This window comes from Acomys russatus, chromosome 11 (genome assembly GCF_903995435.1).
Source record: "Acomys russatus chromosome 11, mAcoRus1.1, whole genome shotgun sequence".
NCBI lineage: Eukaryota > Metazoa > Chordata > Mammalia > Rodentia > Muridae > Acomys > Acomys russatus.
The window spans coordinates 53,572,603-53,588,082 of NC_067147.1; the positions used below are offsets into that span (position 1 = coordinate 53,572,603).

Sequence of the window (15,480 nt, forward strand, 5' to 3'; positions counted from 1 at the left end):
GCACCCATATTATGGGGATGAGTGTGACCACTTGTGATCACAGACAAATGGTTAGGCCTGAGTGTGGGAGGGAAGCCCTGGATGGCAGCAATTTGACATCAGGCCAAGTCCTCAACACAAGCAAGAATTAGTGCTAAGAGGTTAAAACGTTATCCAAGGTCAGATGGATACAACAGACGTCAGAGACACAGAGAAAATTGACTAATATTATTGTGTAATATTAATATTAGTAGCAATTAACAGCAGCATGCAGGAAGGTACACACTAATGAAGAGGATAGGGAAGAGGCAGAGTGAAAACTCACATCTGGGTGGGGGATGGCGTACTGTCCCTGGATTGTGTAGGCCTGGAGAAGAGAGTAAGAGAGAGAGAGAGAGAGTCAGCTCGCGACATGGCAGGACCTCAGCTTGTCAGCCACTGGTGACCCAGCCTGCTATGCCCTAGTATGATAAGGACCTTCTGGGGACAGTGTTCTCCATCAGTGTCCAGCTCTACCCACCTGCCCCTGTTTGCTTAAGGTCGGGGACAAGGTCTCAATTACAACTGGTGAGTCCGAGGAAGGTACGACCTCCCTGAGCTGTGGCCAGCTGCTGATTCTAACCCTGATTCCTCAAATTTTTTTTAAAAAATTGTAAACCCACAGATGACCCGTTTAACCCCCTAGTAAGAGGACCACTGAGCCCCCAAGACATCCAAATGAAAACAAATGTTTTCAAAGCGACCAGAACAAGTTTTGCCAAATCTGTATTAACAAGTGGGTCTGAATCAGTCATAGGACTGACCTAACTTGTTCTTACCAAATCTTACGTGAAGTCTCCTCAAATGGGGAGCGTCCCTTCTCTGAAGGCCAGTGTGGTATCCCCCAAGGCAACTGTGCCAACCAAAGCAACTCTCCACCCTGCGGGCTCCTCCTACCCGGCCCCACTCTGAAACCCCAGGGCAGAGCCCTCAAAAGTGCCCCTCAGCTACGATGCCCTTTGTCAACTCAGACAACAAACAAACAACACAGTCAAGGGAGAGCAAGACGACAGAAAGCTGTGGCTTCTGGGCAGTGCTGGACTACCCTGGTGGAGGTACAGAAGTCACGACATGGCTCCCCTCACCTGGCTCATCTAGACCTGTGACCACCATTGAGGTCTCTGGGCATCTGGAAGAGTTCCTTTGGGATCATGTGTCACGGCTACGGACCCAGACCCCTCTTACAGTTTCTTTTTTCTTTTTAATGTGCTAAGAGTTTTTGTTTTTGTTTTTCTAATCACAACCAAATGCAGGAGCTCAAAGCCAGATGACCGCCTAACAGGGACCTGGCCACAGGGCAGGTTTGAAATAGACACAGTTCCAGCAACAACCTGGCTGTGCTAGCAGAGGGAGAAAAACAATCCAATCAGACACGGCAGTTTCATGAAGAAAGGGACAGGTTAGCTGCTCTGTGAGGAGTGAGGCTGAGGTGCAGCCTTGGCTTTTGGAAAACCGCCGTCAGGGGTGATCTCCCAGGTTACCCGAGGAGGCTTCACCTGAGGAAGGGACATAGGCTACCATCCTGGCCAAGCCCCCAGGGCCTTTGAGGCCTGTTGCTCTCTCCCAGCCCTCTGTGTCTAAGCTGAACCACAGAGCTCTACCTAGGCTAGTGTCTAGCATCTTCCACTCCCTTTTCAGGCTTGTCACATCTCTCAGGAAGTCCTGAGCTTGGCCAGGTAAGCAACAATGGCTGTAGAGTCAGTTGCTGAGGATTCTAGGCCTCTTCATCTGTTCCACCTGAAGTGTCAGATACCTAGGTGGCCTCTTCTAGAATCTACCCCATGTCTTGGGGTACATCTTTACTTCTGAGTGTGTAGTTTGGCTTCCTTGCTAGGTTGCCTCACAGAATGACTCTCATATGAGTCTATCCCCCATGTTTTAGCCAAGGCAGTCAAGGCCAGACTGAACTGGTCCAAGGGAATGGTGGTGGGCTTTTAAAAAGCTAACCCTGTCCGGGGATAAACATAGCAGAGTGACTTCCACTGCTGTGGCTGCAGTAGAGGCACTATTGATCCTTCTTGTAGTGGTTCTGCCCTTGGAATTGGGGCCGTGACTCCTTGCCATGTAGTTTTACAGAGTCCACATTTATTTGCATAGAGAGGCCTTCGAAATAAAATCCCTTATTTCATTATTTGGGGCTATTGTGATTTGACAGAGAGATACAGTTCACACTGGTTACTGACCTGTCAGCTAGCTAGCCATGAATCTGGGGAGAACCACAGAGAGCTTTGATGGGCGTGGCAGTGTGACCATACCTCTGATGTCAGCATAGGCCAAGGTACTGCCCTGAGCCTAAGGCTGGGAGGCTGGCAACACCTGCTGTACAGTGGGATGTGTCACATGCTAGGCATGTATCAGGGCATAGGACTCTGCCAGTGATGGGGCAGAGCTGAGGCAGGGAATGTGTAAAATAGGGGAGTAGGGAGGGAGATGGGGCAACATGTCTGAGCCCACACATGCTGCTATTGTCCCTTTATACTAAGGAGAAAAGTCTATGCCTTTCTTTTTCTTTTTTGAAAGATGCAGTAAAACCCTATGTCTATTCTGCCAGCTGGGTCACCCATGGGGAGCCTTTGACTTAACTCTCCCTTGAACAAAGACACACATTGCGGCCGACAGACACAGAGCTCTTCTGGACAGACCCCTGGCTGTCCATGTTCAAGTCATTTGTGTGGGGTGGGTCTCGTGGCCCTGAGGTGGGCATCTGAGCTTAGGTGAGCACGTAAGCAAGCCAGATGGGGCCTTCTCCAATCCTTTCCTGGCTGGTGCTGCTCCAAGACACAAGCTCTTCTCCATTCTACCTTCTCCGCCTCCTTTCTCTAGGAGACAGATGCTGGCCACTAAATCCTCAAAGATGGGCTTTGTAAATGTGAGCTCTGCCTGTGCGGGTGTCTTCTCAGGCAGGCAAGGGGTAGCGGGGATGGATCCCAACCATGGGGGAACACGGGCTAGTCTGAGCCATTCATCTCCTCACAGGGATGTGCCTGCCACTCCCCGAGATCTTGGATATGCCTCAGGGGAAGTGGGACCCTGGTTTAGAGTATTCAAACCCAAGCCATAGTCACCCAGAATGTTTCTGTTTACTAGCTACCTAAGCAACATCCACAGAGGAGGTCTGGGAGGCGTTGCTAGGCAGCACCTAAATCTGCATGAGTCTGTGGGTCTTCCCGATCTCACTCAGGGATCTCACTGGAGAATGTGTCTGAAGGATGTAGTTGTGAGCTGCAGTCCTGCCTCCCCAGGCCCCACCCACCCGCCCACCCACCGCCTGGTGTGAGCCAGAGAGCTCTGTGTCCATCACAGGGTGGGAGACGTGCACGTGAGAAGGCGAGAAAACCTGAGTGCACTAACGGGCAGCGGCGGGTGCTGCAGTAAAAGGCTGAGGTTGGCAGTGGAGGCCGCGAGCGGGTCGGCTCTTACCTGACCACCTGCAAAAATGACAGGGGTGGAGGCGGGCTTTGGGCGGTAGGGAATGGTGGCACCTTTCGGTGGGGACTAGGAAAAGGGACAGGAGAGGGAGAGAGCGGTTAGAACAGCTTTGCTGTTGGCCTTGGGCTGCCTTCCCACACCCACCCTGCTCTGTGGGAACCCCAGCCCTCCAGATGTGGCCAGCAAAAATTCCACAGGCCACAACAGTGAGGGGAGGGGGCATCCAAGGACACCAAAAGGAGATGAGTCTGTCCTCAGCACATTGAGGCAGGCCAAATTCTCCATCTTCAATGGCTTCTTCCTTGAGGTAGGCGTTGCTTCTCCCAAGCTTGCACTGTTTGCTACCTATCCTCAATAGATCCTGTGTCCAGCCAGGCAGGAGCAGGGTTCCACAAGAGTGCCAAGGTAGGTATGTGGACCACCTGCTCGCTTGTAGCCAACTCCCATGGGCTTTGTGTACCACTGCTGGCTTTCCTCCTGGTATGGTCCCATGGGGGACCTGATGGCAGATCTAGCAGTGGAAGCATGGAGAAGCAGCTTGTATCCTTTGATAAAAGAAATACTATTTAGTCCCTGGGAAAAGCCAACCTTGAACACAACTCACATTGGGAATTGGCGTCTAGCAATCAAGTTCTGCTTAGCGTATAGTAGTCGCCAGTGGCTTAGGATCACTCAGTTTCACCAGTGAAAACTTAGGTAGCTTGCAGAGGCCAAATGAGATTCCACAGTGAAGAAGTCTGCTATAGTCTCCCTTGATCACCCTTGGGTCCAGAATATAGGCTTTTCCTCCTAGATGAACGGTGTCCTCAGGTGCCAACAAGTCCCCCTTTAGCCTCTCTGTGCTGGTCAGAGGTGCTGCACTTCCAGATGGTATGATCCCCCAGATCCAGGCAATACTAGCTGAAGCTACCGTGGCAGAAGAGGTTGAGGCTCTTAGCTATGTAGCAGATTGGTGACCAATAGTCTCCACATTGCCTCTGGGCACTGGCATGTCTGTAGTGATTACTAGGTTAGGTTAGCTTCTGAGCATGCCCGGGGAAACACCATTCTATGGGCTGAATGAAAAGGAGAGAGTGATCTGTGCATTAGCAGTCGTTATTCTCGGCTTCCTGACTGCAGATGCCCATGCCCGGGGGCCCTCTGCTCCAGCCACCATGCCTCTCCTGACATGATGGTCAATAACACCCATCCCCCCACACACAGTCTAAGCCACAATAAACCAGCCTGAACTTAAGGCGCTTTTATCAGATATTCTGTTATAGCAATAAGCATCCCACAGGTAATCTCTGCAAGGACAGTGGCCCCAGCCTACAGGAGGTCAATGAGGGTGTGACCTTGGAATATTCCTTACTCTGGAGCTGACAGTAATGGGCTGTCTGAGCTGGCCCTTGGGAATGACCATATTTCCCATTGCTGGGGCTCTAAAAAAAAAAAAAAAAAAAAATGTCTCCAAGAGAGCCTCTGTGCAAATGCTGCTGCTGAGGTAGCCCAGCCCGACCTTGGGTCTGTGGTACAAGGTTACGGCAGGAGCTTATGTGTCTAGCACCCATGGTAGCTGCTACATTGCTCTTGCCAAGTTCTCCAGAACCTAGGGTCACCGTCGCTTGTGCTCCAGGCTGCTTCCCTTCCGACACAGGGGCTCCCTATGTCCACTCAGAAGGCCCAGTTTCATTTTTGCCCACCCATAGAAAAGTGATCTTCTGGGCTTATACCACCAACATCCCCTGGGTAGGCAAGGCCATCAGGCTGTTCCTCAGGAGGTGCAAGAGGTACCAGAGTTGTGGGTGGCAGGAGGTCCATAAGGGCAACACTTGCTTTCTTTGCAGGCCTCACCCAAGTACGTCTGCTGGGGGCAGTGCTTTTTGGGACTGTGGAGGTACAAAGGGTACCCCCTTAAGCAAGCTTGAAAGGCAGAGTCTTGGATCCATCTTTCGTTTTTTTTTTTTTTCCCTTGCTGTTCTTCAGGTAAAAGTGAGGTTCTTTTGACTGTGATGGCTTCCTTCCTGGTGAGGGAGGCCACACCCTTCAGCTTCTGCAAACTGCATCATGCACATGAGAGCAGGGTGTCAGGTCAGCCTCCACTGCTGACAGCCACATTGCGCATGGCCATGGCTTCTCTCATATCGTCTAGAGATGTGAGTTATGACACAGCCCTGGGCATTGGCCCTATTACCATTAGCCCAGAAGTCTGCTTGGAGCTTCTGATGAGGACACTAATTCTGTCATGAGAAGAGGGCTGCTGGCCCCTGATGTCCACTGTAGACCTACTTTTATCATCATTCATTGCCAGTCAAGGAGCGCCACTGAGCTGACCACGTGTTTTTCCCTGCTTGGGGCAGATGACAGTACAAGGAGCTGTAAGTCCTTGGTGATGCTCCCAGCCTCTGGGCTCTTGTGATGGGACCATCCTATCACCCTCATCAGTGTGTGAGGGAAACTGCATGAGAATAACATTTCTTTAACTTCACAAAATACTCTTTAGGGAAAAAAAAAAAAAAACTAGGCAAACATTTCAAAGAGTTAAGCGTGTTGTTTGAAGGAAAGATGACACAGCAGCTGCTCAGTGGTGGTAGTTCTGTGGAGTGGCCTCAGCTTGGGCTGTGGGAGGGCAGAGGTCAGCAGTGCTTGGGAAGGGTTGCAGAAGTAGCTTGAGGGGTGGGCACAAGTGCAGGAGCTCCTGTGACTTCTCCATCCTTGACAGGAACTAGAGGAGGCTTCCCCCGTCTTGTGGCTCCTTTCTCCTTCTGTCTTCCGCTCTCGTCCCACATCACTCTATATCATTGTTGCTCGGGTCTGCCCCGAGTCCTAGCCTGAGAACAGGGTAGTAGTTCTCTTGTCGTTTGCAGACCTACAGGCCTGTAGTGCTGGGTGGCCTGACAGGCAGGGGACATCCTCTTATCCTTCACCACACCTGTTTCTAGCCAGAGTGGTTGCCAGTGCCAAGGCTGAAGCCCCATGAAATGCCCACACCACTCCCCCTGCTCTCCATTCACAGACAAGAAGAGGGCCACAGGCTGGCACTAGGAGACACTTCCAAGCGTGTCCCTTCAGCCTGCCCGGCTCTCACCAAAGGCCAGGAAGCCCGAGCCTGGCATCTGCCTGTTCTTGATGTCTGATCCCCACACCCACAGTGACTACCCCACTTCTCAGGTCAACTGAGGCACAGGCACCTTAGTGACAAAGCGACAAAGGTAGAGCGTTGCATTGTGAGGCCAGCATTGAGCACCGGGCAGGTGACATGTGTTGGCCCATGATGTTCATACCGTACCTCCAGCATGACCACACAGATCTGCTTCACACACTGGATGATGGCATCTGGGGTCCCTGAGATAGTCACCGCCCGCTCTGTGGAGTTGGGCAGCATGTCACCTGCCACCTGGACCTGAGCACCTGTGGACTGCAGAGAAGAGCCATTGAAAGAACAGTGGACTGTGGGTAGCAACACGTATGGGAAGAACAGCACCTCCAGCTCTTGGGGATGCCTTCAGGGTGATCCGCACTGAAAATCCTTCATTAGAAGCAGGGCCTTAGCCGGGTGGTGTGGGCACACGCCTTTAATCCCAACACTCAGGAGGCAGAGGCAGGAGAATCTTTGTGAGTTCGAGGCCAGCCTGGTCTACAGAGTGTGTGGTCTCAGCAGGGGTGCTGGACAGGAGGCTACAGGGAAATAGGAGTGCTCTTTCCAACCCCATGATTCTTCTTCCTCCTTGAGGTAGGTCCCATGGAGGCCAGAAAGCCTGAGCCTGGGACCTGCCTGCTCTTGATGTCTGCCCAAAACATATCTTAAGTGACTAGTTGAATCCTCCGGACCAGTGAGACACACCAACCTTAGTGACAATGTTAGGGAGTCACACAGAGTGAGCCTGGCCCTGACCAAGGCTTAGGCTTCCTGGCATCTTCTAAGTCACAGAAGAGGACAGGAAGGAATCAAGAAAGGATGGCTGCCCTCCTGGTTAAGGGAAGGACTTGGCTTTCCTGAAAGTAACATTTTTTTCAATATCAAACCGACATCAACTTCAGGCTCCATTAGTGTAGGAGGCAGGACCTGATGACAAAGAGGCACACCATAGGCACAGAACCCGAGCCTGAGTGTGCCCAGAGCCACAGGACTTAGGTGCTAAGGCATGGATGTTCAGGGACCTTCACCCCCAGCTTTGTTCTTGCCCTTGGCAAAGCAGGGCTACTCCTGGCACAGGCCACTGTGTGTTCATAGGAATGTGGCAAGGCTCCTCCACCCCCCGCCCCTTTTTTCACTGGTGAATTTGACTGTCATGTTTGCACATCAGCTTTGAGCCGTCAGGGTCTGAGGCATCAGGGCGTGCACTTACAGACTACGTGGAGTCATGCAACAGGGTGGGCAGTACCTCCCGTATTTCCTTGATCTTGGAGCCGCCTTTCCCAATCAAGGACCCACACTGGCTGGCAGGGACCACTAGTCGCAGTGTCACTGGGGGCTTGCTGGTGGCAGGGCTGTTGCTCATGGAATTAATGATGTCCTAGGGAGGAGAAAATAGTCATGTTGGACTCACATTAGTGAGCACAGCTGTGTGGCGTAGGAACACTGTGAGGACTGTGTGCATCTCTGCTTCACTGCACACTGGGAAGACCTCAAGGAACCCTCTCCCACATAGAGAAGGGACTCAGGAAGTGGACCTGGCAATCATGGAACCTTCGGAGCCAGGCCAAGGAGGAACATAAGACATGGGCCAGATGGCCACATGTGCCAACCATGCACACAGACGGTCAGTGAGTCACAGGGGACTCGGGGCAGGGGACAGGTTAAGAAGATACATGATCAGGTCTGACCTCTTAAAGATCTATGGGGAATGAGGACTTTGATGCGTGAGGCCGATTTGCTTGGGGTCCGTGGAGAGCAGGCTGGAGGGCACTCCTAAGGGACGTTTATAGCTAGTCAGATGGAACTGGTGCGAGTCCAAGGCCCTGTTTTCCTTGAAAATGCAGAGGAACCTCTGCATCAAGGAGCCCGATTACAGAGGAGGCAGCCCAATTTGGAGGAAAGACGCCGAGATCAACACATACCACCACCCTGGAAAGTCATGCCTGAGCGAGTGTCTGGGGTGCTGGGCTAAAAAGCCAGAACTTGGACCTCATGTCTTCACGTCTGGCTCCATTTCTAATCTCAACCATCTAGAAATGCTCACTTTCCCTGGGTGAGCACCAGGGAGCCTTGCGGCTAGTGAGCCACTGCTCCTGCCCAGCCAATTCATCTGTCTGCAGCAGGGAGTGGCCAACCCTTCGCCCTGTCCAGCTCTGCATAGCTTCAGTGGCTCTGTTTAGGCAGCTTGTTTATACCCCTCCATTTATCCTTGTCCTTGACCCAGTCTCTATGTGGGCAGAATACCCAGAGGCCTCTGCGCCTACTGCTCACTCTGCATCTGGACCCACCCTCTTGGTACTGAGCTCTCCTTCTGTTCATCTCCAGGCTGGGGGCTGGTTTTGGTTGCCATCTATTGTAGACTTGGGGCATGATCTTTCATCCCTCTGGTGGCCTTAGTGTGACTGCCATGTGCTATGTTGTCATCTACTAGAAAAGACTGGCTACTACTTTGAAAACATGAAAGAGAGAGATTGCAAGAGACAGACAGGACATTTTTAGGACACATGCCACCTTCTTAGCAAAACAAGGATTGGAGAAATGAGAAGGTAAGAGGTCTCAGGATTGAGGGTGTTTTAGCGACTGTATGTGTGTTTCGGGAGGTAACAAAGCATCTCCTTGCAGAAAGTTATAGCCCTAAAATTTGCTAGAAATGGCATAGTTTTGCTTCATTTGGGGGCACATTAACTTTTATACCAAATGCCGGGGTGCACGCTTTATAGGAACCAGGACTCTGGAGGTAGTCATCCATTACAAACCCTCCTTACCAATGCTCTGGGAAGCAGGAAGGATCAAAGTAATCAAAATTACCTACACTTTCAGGAGTTGGGGTGTAGCTCAGTGACAGAATGTCCTTAGAATGTGTGAGGTGCCCAGTTAATCCCTGGCATAAAACAGATACAGTTTCCAGGATGCCTTGAGATCCTTAGGCCCAAGGCAAACAACCCAATTCTATGGCCATACTGCCCGCTGCTAGCAGACGCTTTTTCCCTGTGAGTTTGGGGATCCTGTGCCGACGTCACACTCTGTCCTGCTACAGGCAAAGGTGGCAGATACTAGGAAGTGGACGAAGGCTGCCTTGTCCACCACCATAGGCTGAAGGGGCTTCCCAGGCACCGCTCTATAACCTTCCACCAGGAGGCGCTGTCTCCTCAAGAGAAGAGGCTCAGAGCTTCATGGAAGGTTCTGTATCCCAGCCATACCATTATCAAAAACTGCAGTGGTGAAACGTCACACATCATGTTTCACAGCGCAAACCACAATCCAGTATTCCATATAGTAGAAAAGCCGTTCGAGTAGCTCTCAGAGACACTCTAGAGGCAGCAATAGAGAGGTAGATTCAGACAACCACAGGAAGCTGCTAACAGCGAATGAGCTATCTCTTCCTGAGCTATCATCCCACTCCTACCTACCTACCTAATCCACTCATTAGAGCTTCCATCTGGAATGTCCTCCAAAGGTCCATGTGTTAAAGGCTTGGGGGATGTGATGGCTAATTATGAATTGTCAGCCTGGGGAATCTAGCGTCACCTAGGAGACCAGACTCTGGGCGTGGTATGAGGAGGTGTCTGGATTGGCTTAACTGAGGTGAGAAGACTCACTGCAAAGGTGAGCATCGCCATCCTGTGGTCCAGAGTCCCGCACTGAAGGAAAGGAGAGTGTGAGTGTCGTAGCAGTACCAGCCGCCTCATGCTCCAGCCGCCATGCCTCCCCTGTGTGATGGCTGGTACTCTTGATCTATAGGCCAAAATTAACCCTTCCTCCCTTTAGCTGCTTTTTGTTGGGTATTTTACCACAGCAATGGGAAAAGTAACTCATATAGGAGGTGATGAAAACTTTAATAAAAGGTGGGGCTTAGTAGGAGACATGTCCTTGAAGGAAAGCGTGAGAGCTCAGTGTTTTCCTTGTGCTTTTACTTGTATCTTGATTGTGGGGTAAATGGTTTCACTGTACCACATGTTCCTGCCGTGATATGATCAAACCTCAACAGCCTGAGTCCTAAAAGCAATGGCAGTACTTAACTGTGGAGCGAACCCTGTAAAACTGTAAGCCAAAATAAGCCTCTTCTTTAAAAACGGATTTATCTTAGGTAGTTGTTATTGTAATGGACCGTTGGTTTTAAGGAACCCATATTGCTGGACTACCTTTAATAGCGCAATAGATGTTTTGGAACTGTTTTATGAAAGACGTGCAGAGAACTAATCTAGAAATAGCATGGAATGACTCAGGCGGAGCTTGGACATGATTCTGTGGGGGCATCAGTGTGGACAGGAAGGGACAGACTGATGAGGTTTCAGGAGAAATAAGGACTCTACAGAGAATAGACTAAAGGCTATGAATTTTCAAGGCAACACAACACACGCACACGCACACATACACACAACATGGGTAACATTGGCGGCTCTTAACCAAATTTATAGTGAGAACTGGAAGTAAAATACAGAGCAGGCAACTCCATTCAGGGTGCTTTCCAGGCTGGCTCAGTTTCCTAGTACAGAAGAGAGCAAAGCAAAACCAGTCTAAAGAGTTGAGAAATTTGCCTTTTTTTTTTTTTTTTTTTTTAACAGAGATGGGGCATGTTCAAAGGTGCAGCAAAGGGTGACACAGTGGCCACAGAGATTTAAGTGCCACTGAATCGAAGCCAAGTTCTTTGTACTGGGGTGACAGCGAAGATGCCTGGAAGAAATATAGCAATTAGCAGGGCCACTGTTGTTATAGGCTCAGAGTTGTGTAAGTGCAAACTTGTCTCAAACACTTTCCTGAGCAGAGTCCTGAAGAAGAGAGCCTTGCCCATCTAGGATTGCCTTAGCCTAAACCAGGAGGGGACTTAGAAGCCAGAGCATTGTGTCCAAGAGAGAAAAAAAAAAAGGGTGAGCTGCATCCCTGATTACTGTACAGGTTTGTAAGGCAGTTGCTAAAAAACTGGTTTGTTTGTCTTTTAAATTACTGTTGTATCAATGATAAGTTCTATAAGCCTATATAAGCACTCTTTTTAATGCCCATCACTAGGTATATGAAAATTTGGTTCTAGCCACCCTTATACCTGCACCAGCCATCTGAATGCACGTGGATACCTTGAGACAGCTAATGCAAGAGACGCTTGCCCTGGCTCCTGAAGGAGCAGCCTTAACTAGGGCTGTCTGAGAAACCGTTTATAACTTGGCCAGAGGGGGCGCACTCTCCCTGGTGGAGGCAATATTCTGTTGGCACTAAGTGATTAGTCCCAAATACAAACCTTAAAGACTGTGATTGGTCCAAACACTCCTTGTCAGGCTCTTAGGCAGGCAGCTCAGGCCTGTCAACAGGCACAACTTGACAAAACAAATGCTGGTCTTGATCCGGTGGGCGCCACATGAGCCCAATCTCACTGCCGCCATTTGCACCACTCAGCAGCTTGCTAACTGAAGAGCCAGTGAATGTCATGGGAACCCGATGGTGTTGGGGTTGTGCTGCCCACAGACATACGGAACCCTGTGCGACCCCACACACAGACACGCTCCTCTCTGACACTAAGCTCCTAAACAGCCCTATTTGTGACAGGCACCCTGCTTCCTCAGCCCTAGCTGCTAGTTTCTCAGAGTGAAGTGCCCATAACCGCTGCGTGACAGTTGAAGCGGCAGCCACCCAGAGGTCTGGGGCTCACCTGTTGGCAGCATCCACGGGGTTAGCCCTCCCACGTGAATCAAATAACACATAACCACAGGAATTAAGGCGTGGCTTGCTAGGTGGTTTTTTTGTTTGATCTTTTGCTTTGGTCCAGTTCTACCCTCTTTCCCCCCAGGTCCCTCTTTCTGGAGCGGCTGATGTAGGCACGTCTGCACTGTGTGCCTGGAGAATGTAACTTGTTTTGTGATTTGTCTTCTCTGGGATTCAGCCTTCTGAGCCACGTTATAATAACTATGACTCTGGGAGTCTGGACTGAATGCATCTTGTATTGTACGATTGTATTATAAGCCTTTTTGGCTAAGAGTGACAAGTCATTGGCAGTGGCCTCAAGATGTCCATGTGTTAAAGACCTAGTTCTCAGCTGACACTAGTCCTCAGCTGACACTATAGAGAGGTGGCAGAACCCTAAGACGGGCCTTGTGGAGACTTTAGCTCATCAGAGGTGTGCGATCAAAGAGGGCCCTGGCCTCTGTCTTATTTTCATGGTTATGAGGGGGATGGCTTTTCTATGCCATGTGCTCCAATTAGAATGTATGGCCCACTCCTACCAGAAGCCTAAAAGCAGCAGTCCTGCCTCACCACAGGCTACAGACTCTAGAACTACAAGGCAAAATAAAGCATTTCGCTTGGTAAGTGGATTAACTCAGGTCTCGGACATCGCTAGACACCTGAGCAGTGTATCATTCCTCCTCTCATTTTCAAATGGCCTTCTTCCCTCATCTCTTCTTATTTCATGAAAACGGGACAGCATACTCTAATTCCATTCTTAAAGGACCCAAACAGTAGCCACAGCTCTCTGCCCCCCAAAATACCACTGATTCCTAGAGCTTTGGATAATAATGGTGCCTCTGGTCTCATCCACTGAAGCAAAAGGAAGGACAGCAATGGTGACAGACATCTGGCCCTACGTGGCCAACGATGCCTTGGCCAGTCTATCTTCCTTCTAGGAAAGCAATCACTGCACGTAATCAATCAGGTGAGTCTAAATTTAACAACTTTCACGTAGCAACAGAAGACACTGCAAATCCAAGTCACGACTCTGCCCGCGGAGCTTCATCCAGATCCGCACTGAGCAGTGACTCTTTTCTGGCTTCTAGGGGCCTCTGCCAGGCACCACTGCCTCTGGGGCCAGAACAAACCTGGTCCCATTTGTCTCAGACGGTTTCTCAGGCACTGCAGGAAAGGACCTGAGACTTCTCTGGATATGGACACTTGATTCTTCAAACCCTCAAGTTGGATGTTTCAAAACAAGGCTGGCCTAAGCACTCAGCACTCTCCTGCAAGTCACTAGCCCACTGCTCAGAAAGCCACCATTGCAGAGCACCCTGAGGGGTTTTACTGGAGAGAACACTGCTTGAGTCCTATCTGTTTCTGACAGGAGTGACTAGTGGCATCTGAACCCTAGATGGTTGGTGGACTGTCTCCACCCACTGGCATAAGCAGCACTAGGTGGTGGCTTACTCTACATCTCTAGCAGGCTGGTCATGGCAGCATCTTTGCCCTTATGATTACTTCCTGCTCTGCTGGGATGAAAGAGCAACTACACATCATCTCAAGGACAGATGACAGCACGTTGAACTTCACAGTCCTTAGATGGTTCTCTTGGTCTGAGCTGGGCTTCAGAGCTCTTGGATTCAAAGTGCCTTTCAGGGACTGTAAACAGCTTTTGCTCTGACATCATGGCCACACACGTTCTCCATGTATCCTACACGTTCTATGCAATCACACACTCAGTGCATGATGGTCAAGACACAGAAACAAAGAGGGTCTTGGAACACCAGTGGCCACCAAGGCAGCTGAGCCCTGCATAATGAACATCTGCTTTTAAGCCTTGCCTGATTGGCTAGTCTCTTGCGAGGGCACATGAGGAATTCAGTATGCAAACTCATGATGGCCAGGCCATGGGTGGCATGAGGATGGCCCATACCTCTGTAGCAGCCTCTGTGGCCTCAAGCCAGGATGGTCAAAGCTTGGGCACCCATGGTTTCCTTAAGGCTTGCTCCCAGTTCTAAGTCAGGGATCAGAAGAGAAAGCAAATCCTTGCTCTCATGACTCTCACAGGAAGCCTGGCTACCAGGGAGTCAGGCATCTCCAGTCCTTATACCCACAGCCATCCTCAGGGCACACCTAAAATCTTCCCTCTGTGATGTTTTCCTCCCCCAGTGACAAATGAGGGAGGCTGACTCCTTGCTACAGTGAGCTCCGCCTATACAGTCTTCTTGTTCTCATTTAGATGGGCTCTTTGCTTATATGCACAAAACCCATCTCATAATTTGACAATCACCCTTCATTTATGACAGAAAAAAAATATATGCCAGCTTGGTCACCACATGTGACTAAACATTAAATGGAAACACTAAAAACATGAAGAGTAGCTCACGGAGAGCAGACAGAAGTATTACACATACATGCGTATACACACATCTCCCAACATGTAAATAGACTTCTATCTCCAGCTAAGACACAGTTACATAAACTCTCTAGGGAGAGGGCTGCTGCAGGGTGTGTAGCTGAGACCAGAGTTGTGCCAGCCGGGGCTTCAACAGGGGCCATGGGGCAGACAGAGCCAGCGGGACCCTACATGTGTGGGTACAGCCTAAGCCACACAACAGCAGCCATGTCGAGAGGTGGGAGGCCTGTGTTCTGAGGCTCAGCATGGTGCCTGGGAAACATTAAGGAGGTAGACTTCTCCGCTGTGCACATGGTAGAAGTGGCCAACTATGGGAAGAAGGAAGGGTGCTGGCCCTCACTAGCTGCACAGAGGCAGGGTGAACACCTGAGGTACTGAAGGTGAAGAGAATTCCAAGGTGGCCTTGTCACAAAGCAAGCCAGTGCCTCAACCAGGTGAGAAAGATGAACGGGCTTGGGAGGCGGCTGGGCCTGGGCCGCATCCAGGAGCCAGGCTGTGCCTTACCTCCTCAAACTTGTATGCAATCATAGCGAAGGCCTTGAAGATGGCATCGGTCGGGCCTGTGATGGTGACGATTCTCTCCGGGCAGTTTCCCTCTGAGATGTTGATCCTGGCACCGCTCTATGGTGAGAGGGGAGGAGATGCAGCTGGCAGAAGATAAAAGCTGTCCCCCTGTGGGCCTCGCTTCTCAGGCAGGGGTGCTAGGTAAGGCTAAGACACGCTGGGGAACTCTCATTCTAAACAGTGAAATCCTTGCCAGAAAGCCCCGTCAAATTGGAATGTTGTGGTGGTGGTGGTGTTTTAGGCAGGGTCTCATGTAACTGAACTAGCCGTAAACTCC

At 50.5% G+C, this 15,480-nt stretch overlaps 1 protein-coding gene across 8 annotated transcripts in view; it reads right to left on the minus strand.

Moving 5' to 3' along the window:
* Pcbp3 (poly(rC) binding protein 3) overlaps positions 1-15,480 on the minus strand; it is an 80,144-nt gene that overhangs the window by 17,336 nt on the left and 47,328 nt on the right. For 4 of the 8 annotated variants that reach the window (XM_051153283.1, XM_051153281.1, XM_051153282.1 and 1 more), the window contains exons 6-10: positions 15,144-15,260; positions 7,812-7,943; positions 6,716-6,844; positions 3,439-3,513; positions 305-346 (exon numbers count right to left, since the gene is read on the minus strand). In XM_051153283.1, coding sequence (XP_051009240.1) covers positions 305-346; positions 3,439-3,513; positions 6,716-6,844; positions 7,812-7,943; positions 15,144-15,260 — 495 coding nt within the window. Of the gene's footprint in view, positions 1-304; positions 347-3,369; positions 3,514-6,715; positions 6,845-7,811; positions 7,944-15,143; positions 15,261-15,480 lie in introns of all 8 variants that reach the window. The other 4 variants (XM_051153279.1, XM_051153277.1, XM_051153278.1 and 1 more) reach the window with 1 other exon arrangement.